Source organism: Giraffa tippelskirchi, chromosome 5 (genome assembly GCF_054371585.1).
Source record: "Giraffa tippelskirchi isolate mGirTip1 chromosome 5, T2T-mGirTip1v1.2.pri, whole genome shotgun sequence".
Classification (NCBI taxonomy): domain Eukaryota; kingdom Metazoa; phylum Chordata; class Mammalia; order Artiodactyla; family Giraffidae; genus Giraffa; species Giraffa tippelskirchi.
The window spans coordinates 158144787-158166921 of record NC_137279.1 but is presented as its reverse complement, the minus strand read 5'-3'; the positions used below and the strand labels follow the sequence as shown (position 1 = coordinate 158166921).

General features: G+C 37.1%; 2 protein-coding genes across 7 annotated transcripts in view; one reads left to right on the top strand and one right to left on the bottom strand.

Annotated features, from left to right (window-relative positions):
* Nucleotides 1-2598: 2598 nt before the first annotated feature.
* Nucleotides 2599-14665, top strand: USP1 (ubiquitin specific peptidase 1). Of its 2 annotated transcripts, none has more exons than XM_081486627.1 (9): nucleotides 2599-2926; nucleotides 4939-5177; nucleotides 6414-6534; nucleotides 7238-7342; nucleotides 7871-8031; nucleotides 9325-9686; nucleotides 10640-10810; nucleotides 11622-11823; nucleotides 13172-14665. In XM_081486627.1, exons 2-9 carry the CDS (start codon nucleotides 5008-5010, stop codon nucleotides 13905-13907), a joined length of 2028 nt encoding a protein of 675 aa, XP_081342753.1. In that variant the 5' UTR covers nucleotides 2599-2926; nucleotides 4939-5007; the 3' UTR covers nucleotides 13908-14665. The 2 variants fall into 2 exon arrangements, with proteins under 2 accessions (XP_081342753.1, XP_081342752.1); XM_081486626.1 differs by having other exon boundaries at nucleotides 9325-10013.
* A 2220-nt stretch (nucleotides 14666-16885) lies between these two features.
* DOCK7 (dedicator of cytokinesis 7) overlaps nucleotides 16886-22135 on the bottom strand; it is a 191952-nt gene continuing 186702 nt past the window's right edge. For all 5 annotated transcript variants that reach the window (XM_081486625.1, XM_081486620.1, XM_081486621.1 and 2 more), the window contains 2 exons: nucleotides 20241-20408; nucleotides 16886-17526 (listed from right to left, as the gene is read on the bottom strand). In XM_081486625.1, the coding sequence (XP_081342751.1) occupies nucleotides 17484-17526; nucleotides 20241-20408 (211 nt within the window). In that variant the 3' untranslated portion in view covers nucleotides 16886-17483. The remainder of the gene's footprint in view (nucleotides 17527-20240; nucleotides 20409-22135) is intronic.

Genomic DNA, 22135 nt, shown 5'->3' with positions numbered 1-22135 from the left:
TATACAAAAAAGGTCTTAATGACCCAGATAATCACGATGGTGTGGTCACTCACCTAGAGCCTGGTTACTGGAGTCTGAAGTCAAATAGGTTTTAGGAAGCATTACTAAAACAAGGCTAGTATCACAAAGAGTCAGACACAACTTAGCAACTGAACAACCACCACCACCGTTCTAGATGATTTCTTAAAGTCTTGTGGATTTAAACACCATTTGGTGACTCTCAAATTTGTATCTCCTAATCACAATACTCTATGGACCCCCAAACTTGAAATCTGTTAGCTCAGTATCCCTATTTGCATGTGAAAGAGACATCTCAATCTTTATGTCTAAGAACAACAACCCCTCCCACCAAACCCACTATTACCTCAATGCTCTTTCCATTTTAGCCAGGACAACCACAATTCTATCGCTTTGGTTTTTAAAACAAAAACAAAAACGTTGTCTTTTTCTTACCTACCAGCAGATCCCATTGGCTTTACTTCAAAATATATTCTGAATCCTACTCTTTCTCAACATTTCCACTGCTACCACCTTCTAATTTATTAGAAGGTGCCAATCTAATTTATTCCCTGGGTGATCTCCCAGCTTGCACTTTAGAAGGTTAACAGTCTACCACCACAAACAGCCATTTTAGATTATCCACTCTCCAGCTCAAAAACATCAAACGGCTCCCATCTCCTTACCCTGCCTAATAGAGTCCTGACCATATCACTAATCTCATTTCCCACAGTCATTAAAACTAGGCTGACTGTGGTCCAAGCACCCTGGCCTCCTTGCTGTTACTGCTGCTAACTCGCTTCAGTCGTGTCTGACTCTGTGCGACCCCATAGACGGCAGCCCACCAGGCTCCCCTGTCCCTGGACTTCTCCAGACAAGAATACTGGAGTGGGTTGCCACTTCCTTCTCCAATGTAAGAAAGTGAAAAGTGAAAGTGAAGTCGCTCAGTCGTGTCCGACCCTTCGCGACCCCATGGACTGCAGCCTACCAGGCTCCTCCGTCCATGGGATTTTCCAGGCAAGAGTACTGGAGTGGGGTGCCATTGCCTTCTCCGCCTGGCCTCCTTGCTTCCTCGCAAATCACCAAGCACATGAACCCTGAAGACTTGTGAAACTTGCTCTTCCTGACTGGACCATTCACCCTCAGGTTCTTCAAAAGCTGGCTGCGCTTTCATTTAGCTCTCTACTCAAATGACAAGACTGTACTATTATTACCCAAAAGAGCACACTTCTTATTTCCTTTCCTTATAACTCACGTCAAGTAAAGAATGCCTGCACATACTGGGCACCTAAAAATATGCTTGCTTAAATGAATTTGGATTGTACTTATTCTTCACTACACTTGATTTGTGGGGTACCTCACCGAGGTAGGCGTACAACAGACAGAAGCAGAAACCAGGTAAGGCCTGCCTTGCCGTTTTTGAGCCCGTTAGTAAGGACTGGCGCAGGATCCCCTTGCAGCTACGTCAGCCAGAGCTGGGCCTTAAGCACACTCTTTCGTTTTCTTGTCCAGCCAGGAAGGGGTACGGGCAAGCAGGAGCAAATGAGGTGCAGAGGGGCTGAGGAAGGAGTCTCAACTTTGCAGCATTCAGTTGAGAGAGAATCCACTATTATTTACTGCGGCGTTTGTTTTTACTGGGTGGCCTAGGGCCTGGGGCTGCGATTCGATACAAAAATCCCAAGCGCATCGGACCAAGTAAAGGAAGTCGGCCATTTTCCGAAATTTATCTCCGGGTAACTCCGCCCGGGAATGAACGAAGGAAACGGGGGCGGGATTTATTGTGAGGGCCTAGCTCCGGAAACCACACCCTCGCGGGCGTCCCACCTTCGAGGATTCACAAAACTCAGAGCGAAATTTAACAGTCGGCAGCGAAAGCGCGCACTCGAGAGCCAATGAGAGCCCAAGGGAACAGCGCCTGGGGAACTCTGTATGTCCAAAAATGATTGGCTGGAGTCCTCCCCTCTTCTTTATGGTATTGGCTGAACTGCTTTTCCCCGCCCACCTTGCACGCTTTTTGCCTAGGTACTTCTGATTGGCTCTTCCTGGGCGGCGGGTGGGCAGGGTTGGGGATTGTCATCATGGATTGGTGGATTTGAGTACCTGGCGGCTGCTTCCAGAGCAAGGAGCCCGTCCCATCTTCTCTCTGTCCCGTCTCCCGACCCGTACGCTTTTCCCCCAACTCTCGCGCACGACTGGTTAAAAAAAAAAAAAAAAAAAAAAAAAGGGCGGGCGGGGCGGGGTGTGTGTGTGTGTGTGTGTGTGTGTGAGGCTCGAGCCCGCCAGCCAGGCCTCTAGCTACCAGCGCGCGCCCTCAGCGAGGACCCGCGCGAGCTGCCCGTGACGCTGCCTGCGCTGTTTGAAACTGCGGAACCCGTTAGGACCTTGGGGCAACTACCGTTCCAGCTGGTTCCGGAGTCCGGGCGTACCAGAGGGGCGAGTGGCGGTCGCGAGGCGGCTCGGGCCTTTCGCGTCCCTGCAGCGTGGAGACTAGAACCGGCACTTTCGTAGGACGCCGCCTCCAATCGCGGCGCTGGCGCGGGCGGAGGCTAAAACACGGGGGTCCTGAGACAGAGGAAAACGCGCCAAGTTCCCGTCGTTGGTGGAGTGAGGAAGACCCTAGCGCTTCGGGCGCCCGGCTAGCGGAGCCGCTTCTGGCGCTCCTTGCAGTCCGGGGGCGGGGGCGGACGCCGGAGGGCGCCGCTCCGGGGATGTAGTTGGTGCCCGCGCCAGGCAGGACCGAGCTGCAGCCCGGGTTCCCGCTCTTGAGAGCGAATGATCACTTTTCCGCGGGGAGGGCGATCGGGTCAGCTTTTCCGTGGGTCGGGGGCCCCCGCGGGTCCGGGGCAGGGGCTCACCTGTCGCACCCGCGCTCAGCGGGGTTGGACTCGCCGGCGTCACCGCCGCGGACCTCGCTCTGGGCCATGACCAGGTAAGGAGGGCCCGTTGAGGAGGGGCCGGTTCCCGGGTGCCGGGGCAAGTTCGGCCTGCGCCCAAGGGGGCCGCGGGGAGGACCCCCGGCTCCTTGGGTTGCCGCGTCCCCGCCCAGCTGCCAGCCGAGCCCTCCACTCATCGGGCCGTGCCCCTTCCAGCCGCCGCTGGGGACTCGGGCAGGTGCGGGCCGGGCGTAAATAGGCCAACTCCGCGGGCTAGGGGACCGGGCGCTATAGTTTTGCTCCCAGACACCTCCCGCCCGGCGCCCGCCGTGTCTGACGGGCACGGACAGCAACACCGTCCGTCATCTCAGTTTCTTTTCCGTTCCTAGAGTGTGCAGGGTGGGGACAAGAAATGTTTGCGCTCACCTTGTTCTGTGTCGGTGATTGCTAAATTTTACCGCGCAGTTTAACTTATAGATTTTCTACAAGTTTTTAGAACGCCACGTGTCTTAAACCTATGTCGAGGATGTTATCCTAGTTTTATATTTTTCGTCAACAGTTAGAATTGAGTTGTGCCATATTAGAGGAAAGACCCAGAAACTAATGGGACTTCGTGTTCACACTGTCATTTGGCCAAGAACATTTAATGTTCGATATATTGTGTTTTCTTCGAAACTTGATTTAGAGAAACATCTTTGACGTAACAGCCTCCCAGCGATAAGGACAGCCAGGAGCAAGAAGTGGTATAGCCTAAGATATGGCAGGTGGTAAACTGATGCATCGTCTAGGTAGGGCTAATGTTTAATCATTGCTCTGAGGAGCCCTGAGGATTGGTTTATTGATTAGGATTGCTAGTTATTTCAGCTGCTGGGTCCTTTTTTTGTTGTTGTTTATCTTTAAGTCCGATTACTCTCTCAGAGAATCCAGTTTCCATCGTTTATTAGAATTGGCTCCTGAAGAACAACCTTTTACAAGAATCACAAGTTATGCTTAGGGATCCCTAACACTGTAGTGCAGGCTGGTTTATCATTAGTGGTAGCATTTCATAAGAATAAATTGAGTTGGAGTGTGGAAATTGGTTTGCTTTCTAGGTATTCCTGAGATGTCTCAAAAAAAGGGCATGTTTCACTGCTGAGCTTAGTGTTGTGAATTCCTACTTCAGAGGCAGCCGAGTGAAATGCTTAAGAGTTTAGTTCATCCTTTACCTATATTTGAAAGTCATTGCTGAGCTTTTGGACTCTTAACTGATTTTCTGGTAATAGATAATTATTCCTAATATCTTCCTAATGAAAAGCAGGACTGAAGTGTAAAATGACTACCACAAATACAGTCTTTTTTTTTTAAATCCAAGTTTTATTATAAAACGGGAGAAAGTTTGCACAAGAGAAGTTTCTCTTTTTCCCTACTTAAAGCAGTATTTTAATTCTATAGTTAGAAAAAGTTTGGAAAGTCAGTATATTTTGGTTTCTAGTGCATAAGAATTTGATATACACAAAATACAGCAGTTTTTTACACCATTATCTCAACTTCGAATACAGTTTATTACACAAATTTTTACGTGTAAACACTAGGTATTGGCCTTTTCTTGTATGCAGATTATACTTTAAATAGAGTATTTCATATAACTAGAAGAGACTTTGGAAGAAAAGCTCAAGTCACTTCTAGCACTCCTTTGATTTCCCATTCATCCCTCTTTTTCCCACCTTGTACTGTTGCTCAGTGTTTCTGGATGAACTAATGGATAATAAAATTTTTACCCTTTAATGATAATACTTTACCACAGATCTCTTACTAAAGGGGAGTATTTTGTGATGCTACCCTTAAATCTAATAGCGGGCTAATAAAAGTTCAGTATCATGACTTTTTTGTTGTTGTTTAAGAGTTAAGGACAAATGGCAGCTTGTTCATTTAAGCAGTAAACACTGACTGTCTCTTATTTGTGGGCATTAGATTTTCCAATACTAATTTCTAATTAGTACCATTCCTTGGTAAATTTGTTTTCAGAAATGATGATTTCATTGCCTACAGTTGATAACTGAAAACTAATAACCTTTTCTCTGATAAACAGATATGATTGGTGATTACAAGATCCCTGTATAAGTTAATTCTTGTCAACTGCTTGGGATTTGAGGAGAAAATGCCTGGTGTCATACCTAGTGAAAGTAATGGGCTTGCAAGAGGTAGTCCATCAAAAAAAAACAGACTTTCCTTGAAGTTTTTTCAGAAAAAGGAAACCAAGAGAGCCTTGGATTTCACAGATTCTCAAGAAAATGAAGAAAAGACTTCTGAATATAAAGGGTCTGAAATGTATGTATGTTATTTTTAGCATATTTCTGTACTTTTAAAAATTCTGTATCAATGAAAAAGCAGGGAACTTGGTTTGATTTCTACAGTCATTCTGACCTGATAGTCCATAGAGGGAGATAATAAAACACACATTAGTGAGACAAGTCTGGCAGTGTATCGTAGAAACCAGATAAAACTGTTGGTTCCCTACAGGGATCACATCACAGTTAACACTGTAACTCACTGAAATTGTGTTTGTCCAGTTAGACTAACTTAGAGAAGTATTTGTTAACTAAAATTATTTTTCAATTTAAACCTGATTATAGTGCAACATCTTTTATGTAAAGGGTAAAGAAATTTGTGGTGGTCTTTTGGTTCGGAAGACCTGACAGTTACCTGAGATGCACTTTGTAGTCATACCTAGTACGTGAATTCTCAAACCTATAAGGTACGCTTTTGATGCAATAAATCCTTCAGTGATTGAAAAGAAATCAGAACAGAATGATATTCTTTGTTTCACCAATAGTTGTTCTAGTTGGAGTCTACACTTGCTCTAAATTCAACGCACAGGCGCTCTGCTGTGTAACTAATGTATATTGGTCCCCTGTGTAATTTCCTAGTATTGGTATTTAACAATAATCAGTTTAGGAGATTATGGATAAACCTCTTGTTTACCAGCTTCATGCCTATAAATACCTTAAGGTATTAAGAGTAATAGCTAGCAGCTGTAAAATAAATAAAAATGCTGTGAGGACTGTTTGTTAAAATGAGGTTAAAGAATTATAAACTTGAACAATTCATTTTTAAGTGAGGGAAAGCTGTATAAGTATCTTCATAGATTTGGTTTCCTCTTAATCTTTTATTAACAGAATCTGACTTAGTGCAGCCTCTCCCAAATATTGTCATATTCCCAGGATTCTGTTCAGAGTTAAACTACTTGATTAAAATGTTATGTTGGCTGAACAAATCATAGTACCAGTTCTGCAATTTTCTACTTTGTAAAGTGGGATTAATAGTCCTTTAGTAGAATTGTTTGAAGCTTGTTGGATGTAAGAATATTGTTAAAGTGCTTGTGATACTTGTATTCTGGATGTACAGCAATTTTTACACCTGTAAAGATTAATTCTGTTAAAATGCCATCTGAATAAAATCCATGTACTTATCTACAACTTTTGGGAAAAGACTCAGTCTAGGGAAGTAGTATTTCCACTTTAAGATTTCACTTCGTTATCCATTTCTCTCCTCTGTACTTAATAGTGATCAAGTTGTTCCTGCGGCACAGTCCTCGCCTATAAATTGTGAGAAGAGAGAAAACTTGCTACCATTTGTGGGACTGAATAATCTCGGCAATACTTGTTATCTTAACAGTATACTTCAGGTAAGTTGACAGTTGTGCTATATCATAAAATTTTAGTATGCAAAGAATAATGTAACAGTGTTTTCTGAGAATCTAGGTTATTGGAGGATTTCAAGTGTCCACATTGTCTTTGCCTTTGATTGTAAATAAAACATAATGGGGTAAAATAATCATGATTCTAAATTGCACGTTATAAATTTCCTTTGAAGTAAGAGAAAATGATACATTAACATTGGGATAGCAAAGTTGAGTAGATGTTGGTTAAATTGAAGATACCAAACCTTTAGTTTTCTGTCCAGTTGATTCTGTGATATGAGGAGAAGGGGACAACAGGATGAGATGGTTGGATGGCATCACTGACTCAATGGACATGAGTTTGAATAAGCTCCAGAAATTGGTGGACAGGGAAGCCTGGGGTGCTGCAGTCTATGGGGTCACTAAGAGTCGGACACGATTGAGCGACTGAAATGAACTGAATTGAACTGATACGTGTTTTACTCCTTGAAACTGTATGTTTCGTATTGTACACTTCAGGCTCAGTGCTTTGCTACAGAGGAAAGAGCAGGCTACTATGATGAAAGAGAACAATTTTTGACACACATCTTAATCTCAGAATTTTAAGTAATACTTATTTGAACATGCTCTTCAAAAAGCATGATAGCATTTTAATGATGTTTTAGGTATATTGTTTGTTGTAAATACTCAAAACAGTCTCATTTTATAGGTATTATATTTTTGTCCTGGTTTTAAATCTGGAGTGAAGCACTTATTTAATATTATTTCAAGGAAGAAAGAAGCCCTAAAAGATGAAGCCAATCAAAAAGATAAGGTAAAAAATAAAATTAATGAAATTCACTTGCTTAGAAATGAAAAAGTAATAAATACACAGAGGATTTGGGAGAATGACCAAGATTATTTCTCTTAAATTTACATGTGAAAATTAAATTTCTTATTGGCAATTATTTTTCATTCTTGTAGAGTAGGCAGTTTGCTTAATTATATCCCCTTTTATATTTTTTTTCTCCAGTCCTCTTGATTTATTATCAGTAAACACTTTCACACATACCAACATAACAATATACTGTGCCCTTTTACCCTATTGTATTTTCAGATTGACTCATTTTTACTATTTATGTAAATTTGAAGAAACCTTTGACTTACATAATTAAAAAACCATTATCACCCACATAACAGAAAGTAAACAAAAATATGCTTAAATTTTTTTTGAAATTTTGTATACTTCCATAAAATTAGTCTTATGAAATTAGAGTTACAAAAGCTAGTGTTGTCTAGTGAGAAAAAGGAGTAAGTTACATCATTTGTTCATAAATAAAAATATTTGTGTGTTTCTTGACAGGGAAATTGCAAAGAAGATTCTTTGGCAAGTTATGAACTAATATGCAGCTTACAGTCCTTGATCATTTCAGTTGAACAGCTTCAGGCTAGTTTTCTATTAAATCCAGAGAAATACACTGATGAACTTGCTACTCAGCCAAGGCGACTACTTAACACACTCAGGTATAGCCTATTATATGATTTTAGGATTCCAATTTAGCTACTTACTACTCTCTTTGGAGGAGAGTGATATGTGAACAATGGGGGGAATAAATGGCAAGGAAAACAGAAACTACAGGTCTACAGTCCTGCTACCCCAGAGGCTCAAAAGACTGGAAATTTTTCCTTAGATTGGTACTAAATTCATTAAATCTGAATTTGTATGAGTTTATATTCATATTTACCTGTAATGTGAATATTCATACATTTCTGTAAAGTAGTAATGTGTATAATTAGGAAATACTGTCCCTATTTTGTCAGTGATACGTATTTTACTTATGTGCCAGGTTTTTTTTAATCTGAAAATTTCTGAATTACCAAATATACTTGGTCCCAAGGATTTCAGATAGAAATCCTTTGGTCTGTATCAAAAATTATGTTATACACAAGAACAACAAATTACAAGCCTTCTATTTTTGTTGTGTGTACTCAGAAGAAAACTAGTGACTGAATTAGATTTCTTTGTAGTATTGTCTTAAAAAAATGAAACTTTATCCTATATATAAAAAGGCTTTATCCAAAATATTACAGGGTTTTAAGTCTTTTAAAAATTATTTCATCGTTTAGGAATAGACCTAGATGTAACATATTGCAACACATTTGTTAAGAGGCAGTGTAGCTGGTGGCCAGGAGTAGGTTGAAGCCTGACTTTAGCATCTCTGTGACTGACCTGGACAAGTTATCTGTAAATAGTGGTGATATAATAGTTACCTCATAAGGTTATTGTGAGGATTACACATATAATATGAAAAGCATTTAGAAGGAATTCCCTGGTGGTCCAGTGGTTAAGACTCCATGCTTTCATTCCCAAGGACCTGGGTTTGATCCCTGGTCAGGGAATGAAGATCCCACAAGCAGTGCAGCTTGCCCACACACCACCTCCTCCAAAATGAAGTTTGAGACTTTTCCAGCAGTCCAGTGGTTAAGACTCTGCACTTCCACTGCTGGGGGCACAGATTTGATCACTAGTCAGGGAATTAAGATCCCACAAGCTGTGGTGCAAGGCCATAATATCTACCTATCCATATATAAACCATTTTGAATAAAATATGCATAGTAAACATTGATCAAAGTATTTGTGATGATGAAAATGAGATTAAATTTGTTTTTCAGTTAACAGTTTAGGTAAGGAGTTTCAGATCAGTAGCTGAATAAATGTTTCTGGACTTTGATAGTTCTGTAATGGCAAGGTGGTTTTTTGTTTTGGTATTATATCTTCAAAACTAGAATAGATGAAATGAAAATTTTTGTTTATAGGGAACTCAACCCTATGTATGAAGGATATCTACAGCATGATGCACAGGAAGTATTACAGTGTATTTTGGGAAACATTCAAGAAACATGCCAACTCCTAAAAAAAGAAGAAGTAAAAAATGTGGAAGACTTATCTACTAAGGTAGAAGAAGAATATCAGAAAGAGGAAATGAGTGATAATAACAGCATGGAGATGGACAATATGAGGCATTCTGAAGACTATAAAGAAAAACTCCCAAAAGGAAATGGGAAAAGAAAAAGTGATGCTGAATTTGGTAACATGAAAAAAAAAGTTAAAATCTCCAAGGAACACCAGTCTTTGGAAGAAAACCAGAGACAAACCAGATCAAAAAGAAAAGTTGCAGGTGATACATTAGAGATTCCTCCTAAAATAATCCCCAAGCACATTTCTGAAAATGAGAGTGCAAGATCCTCCCAAAGGAAATCAAAAGTTAAAATAAATTGGTTGAAGTCTGCAGCTAAGCAACCCAACATTCTTTCCAAGTTCTGTAGTATGGGTAAAATAGCAACAAACCAAGGATCCAAAGGACACTGTAAAGAAAATGAATGTGATCTTGAAGAGAACTTGGGAAAGTATGAAAATGATAATACAACTAATGATTGTGAACTTGAGTCTCCAGGGAATAATGATAAGCCCATTAATGTTAATGAAGTTAAGCCCATAAACAAAGGTCAGTATTATTTATTCTTGAACATTGATAGGTAGGAAGATTAACAGCTGCAGAGTTGGCATTTTCTTAGATGCATGTACATCCGGTATAAGTTTTAAGAGAAGTTTAACACAATGTGAACCAGTTTTTCAAGCACTGCACTTATATATATTGTGTATGTGTATCTTAAGGTAATAGTAATTTATGTTTATAAATTAGGGGAGTTTAACACATTTTAATGACAAGAGAATATTTTATCCCTTTATATATGCAGTATTTGATGTAAAGTCATGAAAGAAATTGCATTTACTAAGTAGTTATATCATACTTGATGGATTTCTACTTAGGTTCACACAGATCTCAGGGAAAATTTGTAGAACTGACACACTTTGGGATATCTTTTGGAAGGGAGTTTTAAGACACAGTTGTGTTGAAACTCTTCATTGAGGTAACAGTAATTCATATATTCAAAATTTTCTTTACAGTGAATTTATATTACATGATTGTCACCTCTTAATGCTAATAAGCAAGTTGAAATACGAAAATCAGCCTTTTATTCATGGTCTACTTTAAATAGAATAATGGTTATTTGGGCTGTACTGAAAAACTCATCTGTATAGATTTGTGTTTTCCTTTTTTTATTTTAGGTGCAGAGCAAATTGGTTTTGAGCTAGTGGAGAAATTATTTCAAGGTCAGCTGGTATTACGGACTCGTTGCTTAGAATGTGAAAGTTTAACAGAAAGAAGAGAAGATTTTCAAGACATCAGTGTACCAGTGCAAGAAGATGAGCTTTCCAAAGTAGAGGAAAGTTCTGAAAGTAAGTGAAATCTGAGTCTTGCACGGATCATGGGATAATTTCATTTTCCTCAACAAAACAGTCTAATAAGTAGCTTATATAATTATTGAGGAAAAAAAACTGTCTTTAGTGTAATAAAATCGTTCTGTTGTATAGCTTCATTTGTTAATAGTTAACTATATTTGAAATGGAGAAGGCAATGGCACCCCACTCCAGTGTTCTAGCTTGGAGAATCCCAGGGACGGCAGAGCCTGGTGGGCTGCCGTCCATGGGGTCGCACGAGTCAGACATGACTGAAGCGACTTAGCAGCAGCAGCATATTTGAAAATTGTGGCATCTTTATTTTGATGTATAGAGTATGTTATAATGAGAAAATGAAATGCTTTAATAAGTTAAATTTTTGGCTACCTGAATATCTGAGCTGTTGAGGATATTTTTGTTGACAACATATTTGAACCTAATGTTCTATCTTGTGTAAACCACAAAAAGAAGAGTAATGTCATGGGAAATGATTGAGACTGGTTTACCTGTTTAGATATTGTAAATTGACTTAAATATAAGCTAAAATCTGTCTCACATGGAGTCAGAGTGGGCTTATCTTGATTTTGCTGTCTCTTTTTCCTCAGTATTTTTTGACCAGATATAAAATATTTAGAGGTATGTGCTCTGTTGAAGAAAGTTACTAGTTTCTGAAACTAAAAAGAACTCTCTTTAGTTATTATTTAAGAAGGATCAGTCAATTAAAAGTGCATGCTAATTTTGAATATAAAAAGTTGTAGCTTTGCTTTTGAGAGGTTTTTTCACTTGTGAGTGACAGGATTCTCTTGTGTAGTTTCTCCAGAGCCAAAAACAGAAATGAAGACCCTGAGATGGGCAATTTCACAGTTTGCTTCAGTGGAAAGGATTGTAGGAGAAGATAAATATTTCTGTGAAAATTGCCATCATTATACTGAAGCGGAACGAAGTCTTTTGTTTGACAAAATGCCTGAAGTTATAACTATTCATTTGAAGTGCTTTGCTGCTAGTGGCTTGGAGTGAGTATTCTAAAGTTTTACTCAAAATACTATGATATTTACTATAAAGGAAAAAAAAAAGATCATTTTAACCCTTGCTAATATTTCTTAGACTATCACAAAATCATTTTATTTAATAAATAACATAAAATATGTCTTGTACACGTGTGTGTGTGCTAAGTTTCTTTAGTCATGTTCGATTCTTTGCACCCCATGGACTGCAGCCCGCCAGGCTCCTCTGTTCATGGGATTTTCCAGGCAAGAATATTGGAGTGGGTTGCCATGCCCTCCTCCAAGGGATCTTCCCAAACCAGGGATCAAACCCACGTCTTCTACATTGGCAGGCGGGTTCTTTACCAGTAGTGCCACCTTGGGAAACCTCATATGGATTTTATACGTACGTAGAGGTTGTATTAATAATTATTAGTAGCTAATGAATATATAACCAATCAGAGGGCTGCTGCTCAGATACAATTCTGATGACAAAAAACAAACATCATTGGAATATAGCCCTTACTCAGCTTCACCACTCAGGGGATTGTCCTTAAAACCTCTTTCATCTCTTTCTGCTGTCAGCATCCAGCTGCGTATGATTTGTTCATTTTCATTCCTTATTAGATTCTTTTAATGGATTTGATTAAAGCAAGGAACAAATTTTGTTTATACATCAGCATTTTTTTGAGGGGAGAGAATCAAGCAAAATTATTTTAGTTTTAAGGTAAGTAAGCCAGGAAATAAGTATGAACAATTTGAGAGATTTTTCTGTAGTTGAACATTTAAGTATTTGAAAGATTTAAAAATAATAAATATCAAAATTCCAGTTAATTTTAGATAGACTGACTTTTCTGACATGTAGATATAATGTCATTGTAGCTTTTATTCCTTTCTATATTAATGAATTGTTTGAAATTACCATGAGAGCCTCCCAGTAGCTCTCCACACATTTTATTTTGCCAGAAGATGACATAGTCCTTTCTTTTGGTGGACTTTTTCTTTGCTACAGTATAGCTTTTTCTTGTCCCCAAATCTTGGTTGTAGAGACAGACTTCACACTAAAATGATTTATTAGATTTACAAGAAAAGAGATTTGAAGATCAGTGGTTTTTTAAAATGTCCTTTTCTTACTGTATAAAATTAGGAAAATAAAAGGGGGAAATGCCATATATCCTACACAGAAGCACCTATTAGTACTGATTTCAGTATTCTTTGTGTAAATGTCATACAAAATTTGGGTGGTTTCATTTTGTTTTTATTCATATGAGCAGAAATATTAAGGGTTTGTTCAGCCTTTTTACTTGGTTTCACATTGGGTATAAAACTGAATATATAAAGTAGAATCCCAGAAAACCTTTTTTTTTTTCTTCCAAAGGTTTGACTGTTACGGTGGTGGACTTTCCAAGATCAACACTCCTTTACTGACACCTCTTAAATTGTCACTAGAAGAATGGAGCACAAAGCCAACCAACGACAGCTATGGGTTATTTGCAGTTGTGATGCATAGTGGCATTACAATCAGTAGTGGGCACTATACTGCTTCTGTTAAAGTCACTGACCTTAACAGTTTAGAACTAGATAAGGAACATTTTGTGATCGACCAAATGTGTGAAATCGGTAAGCCAGAACCACTGAATGAGGAGGAAGTAAGGGGTGTGGTTGAAAATTATGACAATGAAGAAGTGTCTATTAGAGTCAGTGGAAATAACCAGCCAAGTAAAGTTTTGAACAAAAAAAATGTAGAGGCTATTGGACTTCTTGGAGGACAAAAGAGCAAGGCAGATTTTGAGTTATACAACAAAGCGTCTAATCCTGATAAAGTTGCCAGTACAGCACTTCCTGAAAATAGAAATTCTGAGACTAACAATACTAATGGGACCCATGAATCTGATAGTAACAAGGAATCCAGTGACCAAACAGGCATTAACATTAGTGGTTTTGAGAACAAAATTTCATATGTAGTGCAAAGCTTAAAGGAGTATGAGGGGAAGTGGTTGCTTTTTGATGATTCTGAAGTGAAAGTTACTGAAGAGAAGGAATTTTTGAATTCTCTTTCCCCTTCTACATCTCCTACATCTACTCCTTACTTACTATTTTATAAGAAATTATAGAGTGATTGTATTTTCCTTGTGTATATATTAAACAGATATGGATAAACATTGGTAAATTGATTACATCAAAGCTTATCTTTTGAAGCTATTGGATATTATTGGTCTCTAGGTTTTTATATAAATAGTGAAATTTGAATTATTGAAAACCAAGTTAATTTTTAGAATTCATTTTCCTTAGTAGAGACTAGTGCTACATTAGCTTTTGGGAACAAACTTGTATAGGTTCTTAATTGAATTATTCAAAATTGAAGCATTTAAACACTTTAGAATTTACATCTATCTTTTGTGTTTGCTTTTTAAAATAAAGTGCTTGTATTTGTATCTCCATATTTTGGAGTAATTATCTACACCATGTTTATAGGTCTTGTGGTTTTTCAGCTAAGAAGCAGAATCTCATTTCAGTACATATAGTTTTGTAAATCATAAACCAAATCTTAGATGGGCTATATTACAGGCACAAACTGTGGAATATGTATGTATTCACAACAGTATACATTTTGTGCCTTGAATCACTTTGAAAAATATCTCAGAAAACATGTAGAGTCAGTCCTCTTCTATCTTCACCAGAATTTTATGTGTATTTATGAAAATTATTCTGTATCCTAGTAAATCTTTTTGGGCATGGACTAATTTGTATCCCTTCATAGTCATACTCTGCACGATCTGTATATAGTACATCAAACTTAGAGGTGTGACCTTAAATTTAACTTTTTTAAAAACCAGGAGGTCAATAAAATGTAAATTGCTTAACAACGATGTATACAAATGCTTGAAGAATTTTTTACTTGCATATTTTTATCATATATATAGCTGGATTCTCTTTAAAAAAAGAATGTGTGTGTGTGTATATACACACAAACATACTATAAATATATATACATAGAAGAGAATAAACATGCATAATTACCTTTAATAATACTCAATACTTTCTGACAATTGGAGGTGAAGAAATTTTCAAATAGAAATTGTGCTTATTGGTCCATCTTAACTGTCATACCTAGTTTTCCTTTAAAGTAGATGTATAACTTGAAGGAATCCAAAACTGGAGAACTTTTAAGGCTTTAGGCACAGAAAAACGGGGTTAAATTTTCACTTTAAACATTAAATTGGTAAATAATCAATTATGACTTGTTAAAGGACATTCCTGATATTAAGAATATTAAAAACCCAAAGAATATATAATTCTTGGAATAACACTGCTATACCCCACTTCAACAAATAAGACTACCAGTCAACTAATAATCTATACGGTTAATGTCTTAAAACTTCTTTTACAAGATGGTGTGATGTAAAAAGTCACAGTTCACACCTCTTTCTACATTCAGAATCAATGGGACCTTTTAAAAATAAGAGCTTGGAATACCACCCATAGCAGTTGAGGGAGTAGGAGTCACTAAGAGAACTTTTAAAATAAACATCCATAACAATTACTTTATGAGCTCTTATGGAGTAGTTCTAGGACAGAACTTGGGCTTCTGTGACACTCAAGAGACAGCTATAGTCAAGAACTAGTATAGATTCCTGACACAAAAAATTTATCTTTTAAGAAAACTGAAGAACACGGTAAGCTAAGTTAGGAAGTGTTCAGTTATACCAATGTTTTGAGAGGAAGCCTCTTCTGACTCAAGTCGGACAATGATTATTGCATGATCATTAAGTCATACAAATCTTAAAGTTCTTGATAGTCACTGAGATGGGTGGCAATCCAGATTCTCATATATGTGTAACCTTATGATAAATGACTGAGGAATTACTTAATATTCTTCCCCCCCACCTTAAGAGGAGACTGTGTAGATAAGTTACCTTTTTATGCTTGCATTAAAGAGTTTCTGTCCTTGATTCTGCCTTTCCTTATTGTCATCCGGATCCGATGTTCTCAAATACATTTTTGAGGTTATGCCTTTCTGACTCCCTAGCTGACCCATTTTGGTTCACCTGTAACTCACCTGAAAAACCTTTCTGAGATTGTCTTTGAATTGACGTAGATAAGAGGAATTTGAGATAATATTGCCTGTTAAAAAGATAGGCTGGAGCAGGGAATATTAGCCATCATATCTATGCTCTTAGAATAATGAAGTACCGTGTTTGATCAGTTCTTCAGTGATTCGTGTAAGTGGTCAGTAGATCAAAGGGACAGATTACAAGTGATCCTTCCTAAAACTGCACAAAGAAAAAAATGTTCAGACATTTTCAGAAATCCTTAATACACTCTTCCTTGGAAAAGCTTGCCAAATATATGTTGAAAAAATATGAATTAGTTTTTCGAGCCTGGTAGGCTACCGTCCATGGGGTCGCTAAGAGTCGGACACGACTGAGCGACTTCACTTTCACTTTTCCCTTTCATGCACTGGAGAAGGAAATGGCAACCCACTCTAGTATTCTTGCCTGGAGAATCCCTGGGATGGCGGAGCCTGGTAGGCTGCCGTCTATGGGGTCGCACAGAGTCGGACACGACTGCAGCAACTTAGCAGCAGCAGCATCATAAAAGTTACAATTTTAAATTAATTAGCTCAATTTTAATTGACAGGTAATTTTACCTTTTATACATGTAGTTTGTAAAATCTATACAAGTATCAAAAAATACAACTTCTTATTCACCTGATAGATTAAAATCAAACACTCTTATTTTTATGGTGATGTAAGATAAGTTTAAAGTAGATCTCTAATTTATCAGTTTAGATCACTAAACGAATAAATGACTGATGTAATTTGAAAGAGGAATCATTAATTTTAGTTGCGTAAGAGTAAAAACTGATGAAATGACTGGCTTATTTAATTTGAAACAGGAGTCGTTCATTTTAGTTGCTAAGAGTCAACTCACACTATCATTACTATAAGGTTGAGTCAGAGATCAAACTGGGTATTAGCTATCCTAGTGTATAATCATTTATAGAGAGAAGTTATCAGGTAGTTACTTCTGCAGTTCTAAGTACCATTTTGGGGTGTCTGGAAAATACCTTAGAAACCAGTCTGAAGACTTAAGCCAGTTATCAATTTATTTCCACCTATTTATTTAATTTGGAGCTATTATATGGGTCCATAAAGTGACTGTCAATTATGATTTTCATTTTGCTATTTTTGCAACTATTTCTTGAATCAACTCTAATTCATTCTCTGCTTTTAGCAATAAAAAAATTTTTTAAGTCTTTTAATTAGTGTAAACATTCACATATTTAATAGTACCTTTAAAATAAGCATTACTACATTTAAAATGGTTCCAAACAAATCTATAAATGGTAATATAAATTAAAAAATACAAACTTAAAGTAAATAAATTTAACGTTAGCTATGGTATAAATAATGGTAAATGTAAGTGTACCTTTGAGTCATTAAAATGTCTTTTTAAAAAAGGACAGCATATTACCAGAATATTAGAAACCACAGCCATGATTCTTAAACTTCACCAATTGCCATTTGATATTATTTTGGCCACTGCATTCTTCCATGAGTAAATTAATGCTATAATTTCCAGAATTAAGTCCCAAGTCTTTTTCAATAGCTCTTAAATTCTTTTCACACTCAGTGTTGAATACATGGCTTTTTTCAAATGAATAAAACAAGTGCATTTAATTTAAATTAGAGATCCATTTTGCGCAGACTCATTCGACTGAAGGAATCTCTGGAGAGAAAATGAAAGAATATAACTATGAGTAAGCAATTTTTATATAATCCTCTAAAATATGTTACATGTTTACATGCTTTCTGCCAGTTATCTCAAAGTTTTGATACCAAAAGCTTATTAACTTTGAAACTTTTGCAAGCAAAGCTCTTCGCTTTCAAGTTACGTGTTCATCCTACACACTTGCTCTACCTATTCTAACTTGTAGACTTCTCTATAGATTTGAAGTAACACTGTCCAGGTCCATTGATCATTTATTCATTTGTCCAATAAATGTATTAGATATTTGATTAAATAGGTACTAAGGTGTAATGCGCCGAAGAATTGATGCTTTTGAACTGTGGTGTTGGAGAAGACTCTTGAGAGTCCCTTGGACTGCAAGGAGATCCAATCAATCCATCCTAAAGGAGATCAATCCTGGGTGTTCATTGGAAGGTCTGATGTTGAAGTTGAAACTCCAATACTTTGGCCACCTCATGCGAAGGGTTGACTCATTGGAAAAGACCCTAATGCTGGGTAGGATTGGGGGTGGGAGGAGAAGGGGACAACAGGGGATGAGATGGTTGGATGGCATCACCGACTCGATGGACATGGGTTTGGGTAGACTCCGGGAGTTGGTGATGGACAGAAAGGCCTGGCGTGCTGCAATTCATGGGGTCGCAAAGAGTCGGACACAACTGAGCGACCTGAACTGAACTGAAGGTGTAATGGGAGAGATTTCAGATTTACTTGAGATTAAAAGGCAAAACACAGGTATTTTATTTAGAATAGTAAACTAAGCCTTAAATCAGTGGTTCTCAAGTTTTGGGCACTTAGGTCCTTTATACACTCTTAAAATTGAGGACCCCAAGGAAGCTTTTGTTTATGTGGATTATATATTGACATTTATAATAATAGAAATTAAAACTAAGACTTTTAAATTATTTCATAAAATAAACCATTATATACTACTATAAACAGGATTGTTTATTGAAATTTGCAGTAATTTTAGAAGAGTTTAAATTTAGAAAATTACTTTAAAAGTAATTTTAAAGTTTAAATATTTTAAATTAAATTTAAAAAATTTTAAAGTAAATTTAGAAGATAATTTTGCTTATCTTTCCTGACATTAACATTAATGTCTTAAGATTTACAATCTCTAAGAAAGGAGAGGACAGATACAAAGAGATTGTATTCATCTTTGAATCTTAAAACTTGGTTTTGTTTGTTTTTTCTTTTGGAAAATAGCAGTCTTGGAAGATAGTTTATCAAGAAGAAGGATTTTTAAACTCCAAAAAACTGCCTGCAAACACTAAAAACTAAAGCTTGGAGGAATAACCATCATAAAAGAAGGCACAATTCAGGATACTGTTGTAAGGGAAGCTTCCTTCAGACAGAAACAATACAGTCTTTCCACTGAAAGGAGTTGGAGAAATTTGATGGAAGTGAGACTAGCATTAGAAGATCTGACTATTTCAGGGACCCAGCACTCTATCCCAGGACCTTTTACCAATGAATATAAGACTGGTGAAGGTAGGTAGAGGCAAGAAGTAGTCAGACATTCTGAAAAGACTAAAAGGGAAGCCAAAAGTGGAGGGGACTAGTGTTGCTTCCCAACAAGAGATTCAAGAGGAAACCACATAGGGTATCTTGCATCATTGTAAGAATGGTGGAAGTAAAATATATTTTGCCAGAGAAAAGCTCTAAAACTGGCCTTTTGGTCTCCTGCTCCTGTACATGGTCTGTCTACATGTTCCCTGCAGGGGACATGACATACAGCATGCACTTGGTATACATTTTCAGAGGTCTAGAAGTACACAAATATTCTATCACTGACGAACAGGGAATGTTACCAGATAATCAAATAGCCAGCTTAATTTTCTTATGTATCAATAGTATACATGCTATTTATATAAGCAACTTCAAATGCCTTCCAAATATTATTTGATCAAGTAAGTATAATAGCTTCACTATTATAATTTTTAAAAAAGGGGGTGGTAAAATATTGATGCCACAATAATTCAAGAGGTGTATGTACATTTTGATTTAAAAATGCAAAGAATGCAGTTTACTTTTAGCAGTTATCATGCCCTGTCCAGAGTTCAGGGGTTAAAAGTAAAAATGTTAAGTGTTGTCCTTGGAACTTTACATGCCATTTAATTTCCACAGCAACCTCTTCAAGGCAAGTATTATTTTACAGAGGAGAAATCTAAAATTAGATTAAATTATCTACTCAAATAAAATTAGGATCAGCTGTAGAAAATTCCAAGTTATTTCCACTTCTAATTTTGTCACAGTGAGAAAATAAAGGAAAATAGTGAAGTTTTCTTGATAACTCAGTGCAGTATCTGTTTTGATATAAATCTGGAAGAACATATACTATTTACTGTCAGGGATAATGGAAATGAATACCTGGCTTCAGGGTATATTCTAGCAAATTCTCTCAACAGAAATACCAGAAACTTTGACAGGACATTAAACAGTTTTAGGAGATAAAACTTATGTGTGGTGTCTTTCTTAGTATGAGAACTTTATTATTCTCTTTATCACAGACTTTTATCTGGTAGGCTGATTCAGGTATAGCTGATAGAAGGCTTAGAAAAGTTGAACGTGTTAGGTTTCAGAAGACATAACATTTGAAGCCATTTAATACAAGGTAAACAAATTCACTATTAAATAATTCAAGTGGATTTCATTTTTCTGAAGATACAAAAGAACAGAAAAATCAAGCATACCTGTGGCAGGTAACAGGTAATACTGCCTTGTATAACTGAGGGATCTTTCGGTTTATCAGAGGCTGTAGGGCCTCCTTAAGGCGATGATAATTTCTCTCCAGTTCCCTTTGATACTCCTTTTGATCTGGCCCAATTAAGCTCTTATTTTTCCTTAAGGCATCTTCACACCTAGGGAAAACAGTGTGTCATCAAAAGATTTCTTTTGACATAGTTTGAAGGCTTCAGTTCAGTTCAATCACTCAGTCATGTCCGACTCGGTGACCCCATGAACCACAGCACACAGGGCTTAGTGCTATATATATATGTGTGTGTGTGTGTGTGTATATATATATCTCCACCATGATGAGGGCATTCAGTTTTTCTGTTGTATGTTAAACATCCTCTCCTGCAATTAGGTTTAAGGTAGGGAAGAGAGGATCAACAGAGTTTCTTTAAAATCTAACTTCCACTTCCAGTTTTCACAATTGAAAATCATGTATTTTTTAATATTAAATCTAACACCCCTTTCCCCCCCACACACATATTACCACTAGACTATAAGTTCTCATTTACTCAGTGGCATCTGGCACAGTGGTTTTTACCTGTATTCAAATAAAAGTTTCTTAAATTAATAGATGGACTTCCCTGGTGGCTCAGTGGTAAAGAATCTGCCTGCCAATGCAGGAGATCTGAGTTCAACCTCTGGGTCGGGAAGATCCCCTGGAGAAGGAAATGGCAACTCACTACAATATTCTTGACTGGGAAATACAAGGTACAGAGGAGCCAGGCATGCTATATAGTCCATGGTCACAAAAGAGTAGGCCATGACTTATCAATGAAACCAACCAAAAAATCGAATAGATTGATATTGCTTATTCAATTCACACATTTAAGAAAAAAATATCTGGACTCCCAACAGATAAATGGAAAAAATGTGTTTAAAAAAGTATACACATCAATATTTGTAGAATGCAGCTAAAGAGATACTTAGAGGAAAATGTATAGCCTTAAATGCTTATACTAAAGAAAGAAGGCTAAAACTGAAGAGCTAATCAGCAATTTAAAAAGAAAAGAATAAACTCTAAGCGTAAGGAAGAAAATAAAATTTTAAAGTATGATAACTATATTTAAAAAAATGCAGAGGTTGGTTGTTTGAAAAATCTAAAAGAATAGACTAAGCTTTGGCAAGAAAAAATGAGAGAAGGCCAGGTATCCTCTTCTAGAAATGAAAAATGAAACGTCAAATATAGCAGAAGTTTATAAAGGCACAGAAGATATATACAATTTAATGCAAATAAATCTGAAATTCTACTTTTCTAGATTTACCAAAACACTCAAGTAAAAATATGAATGATCCAAAAACCATCAAATACATCCCATCAGTCAAATCACAAATCTACCCACAGAGAAAGCACAAACAGGCAAATTCTACTTAACAGTCTAAGGATAGATAATCCCACTGTAACACGACAATTCTGAATATATAAAAAACTATTCTAGAGTATAGGAGCAATAAAGAACTATTCCTGAGAAGAGTTTCAAACTCACTTTTCAAGGCTGGGATACCAAAACTTACTTGGGGGCTATAAGAAACAACTTGTAATTCAATCTCATCCACAAAAACAGTTGCAAATCTCCCAAACAAAATAATAAGAAACTGTCCTAACACTGTATTACATCCCTACTCCCTACACACAACCCACTTGATAAAATTTTAAAATACTGTCATGACAAACTTGTAGCATAACTACAAACTGGTGGGAACTTCTTTCACCTAATTAAAAATATCTACAAAATACATGAAGAAAACATTATACTCAATGATGAAAAAATTTCTTTTAGATCAGAAATAAGAAAATGATGCCCTCTATCATTATTCCTATTCAGCATAGTTTACTAGAGATCCTAAACAGTAC

Bases quoted from the DNA above. Each gene is read 5' to 3' on its own strand.
- USP1 (XM_081486626.1), top strand. From the start codon at position 5,008: ATGCCTGGTGTCATACCTAGTGAAAGTAATGGGCTTGCAAGAGGTAGT. The intron at 5,178-6,413 runs GTATGTATGTTA...TGTACTTAATAG, and splicing joins GAATATAAAGGGTCTGAAAT to TGATCAAGTTGTTCCTGCGG. The intron at 6,535-7,237 runs GTAAGTTGACAG...CTCATTTTATAG, and splicing joins ATCTTAACAGTATACTTCAG to GTATTATATTTTTGTCCTGG.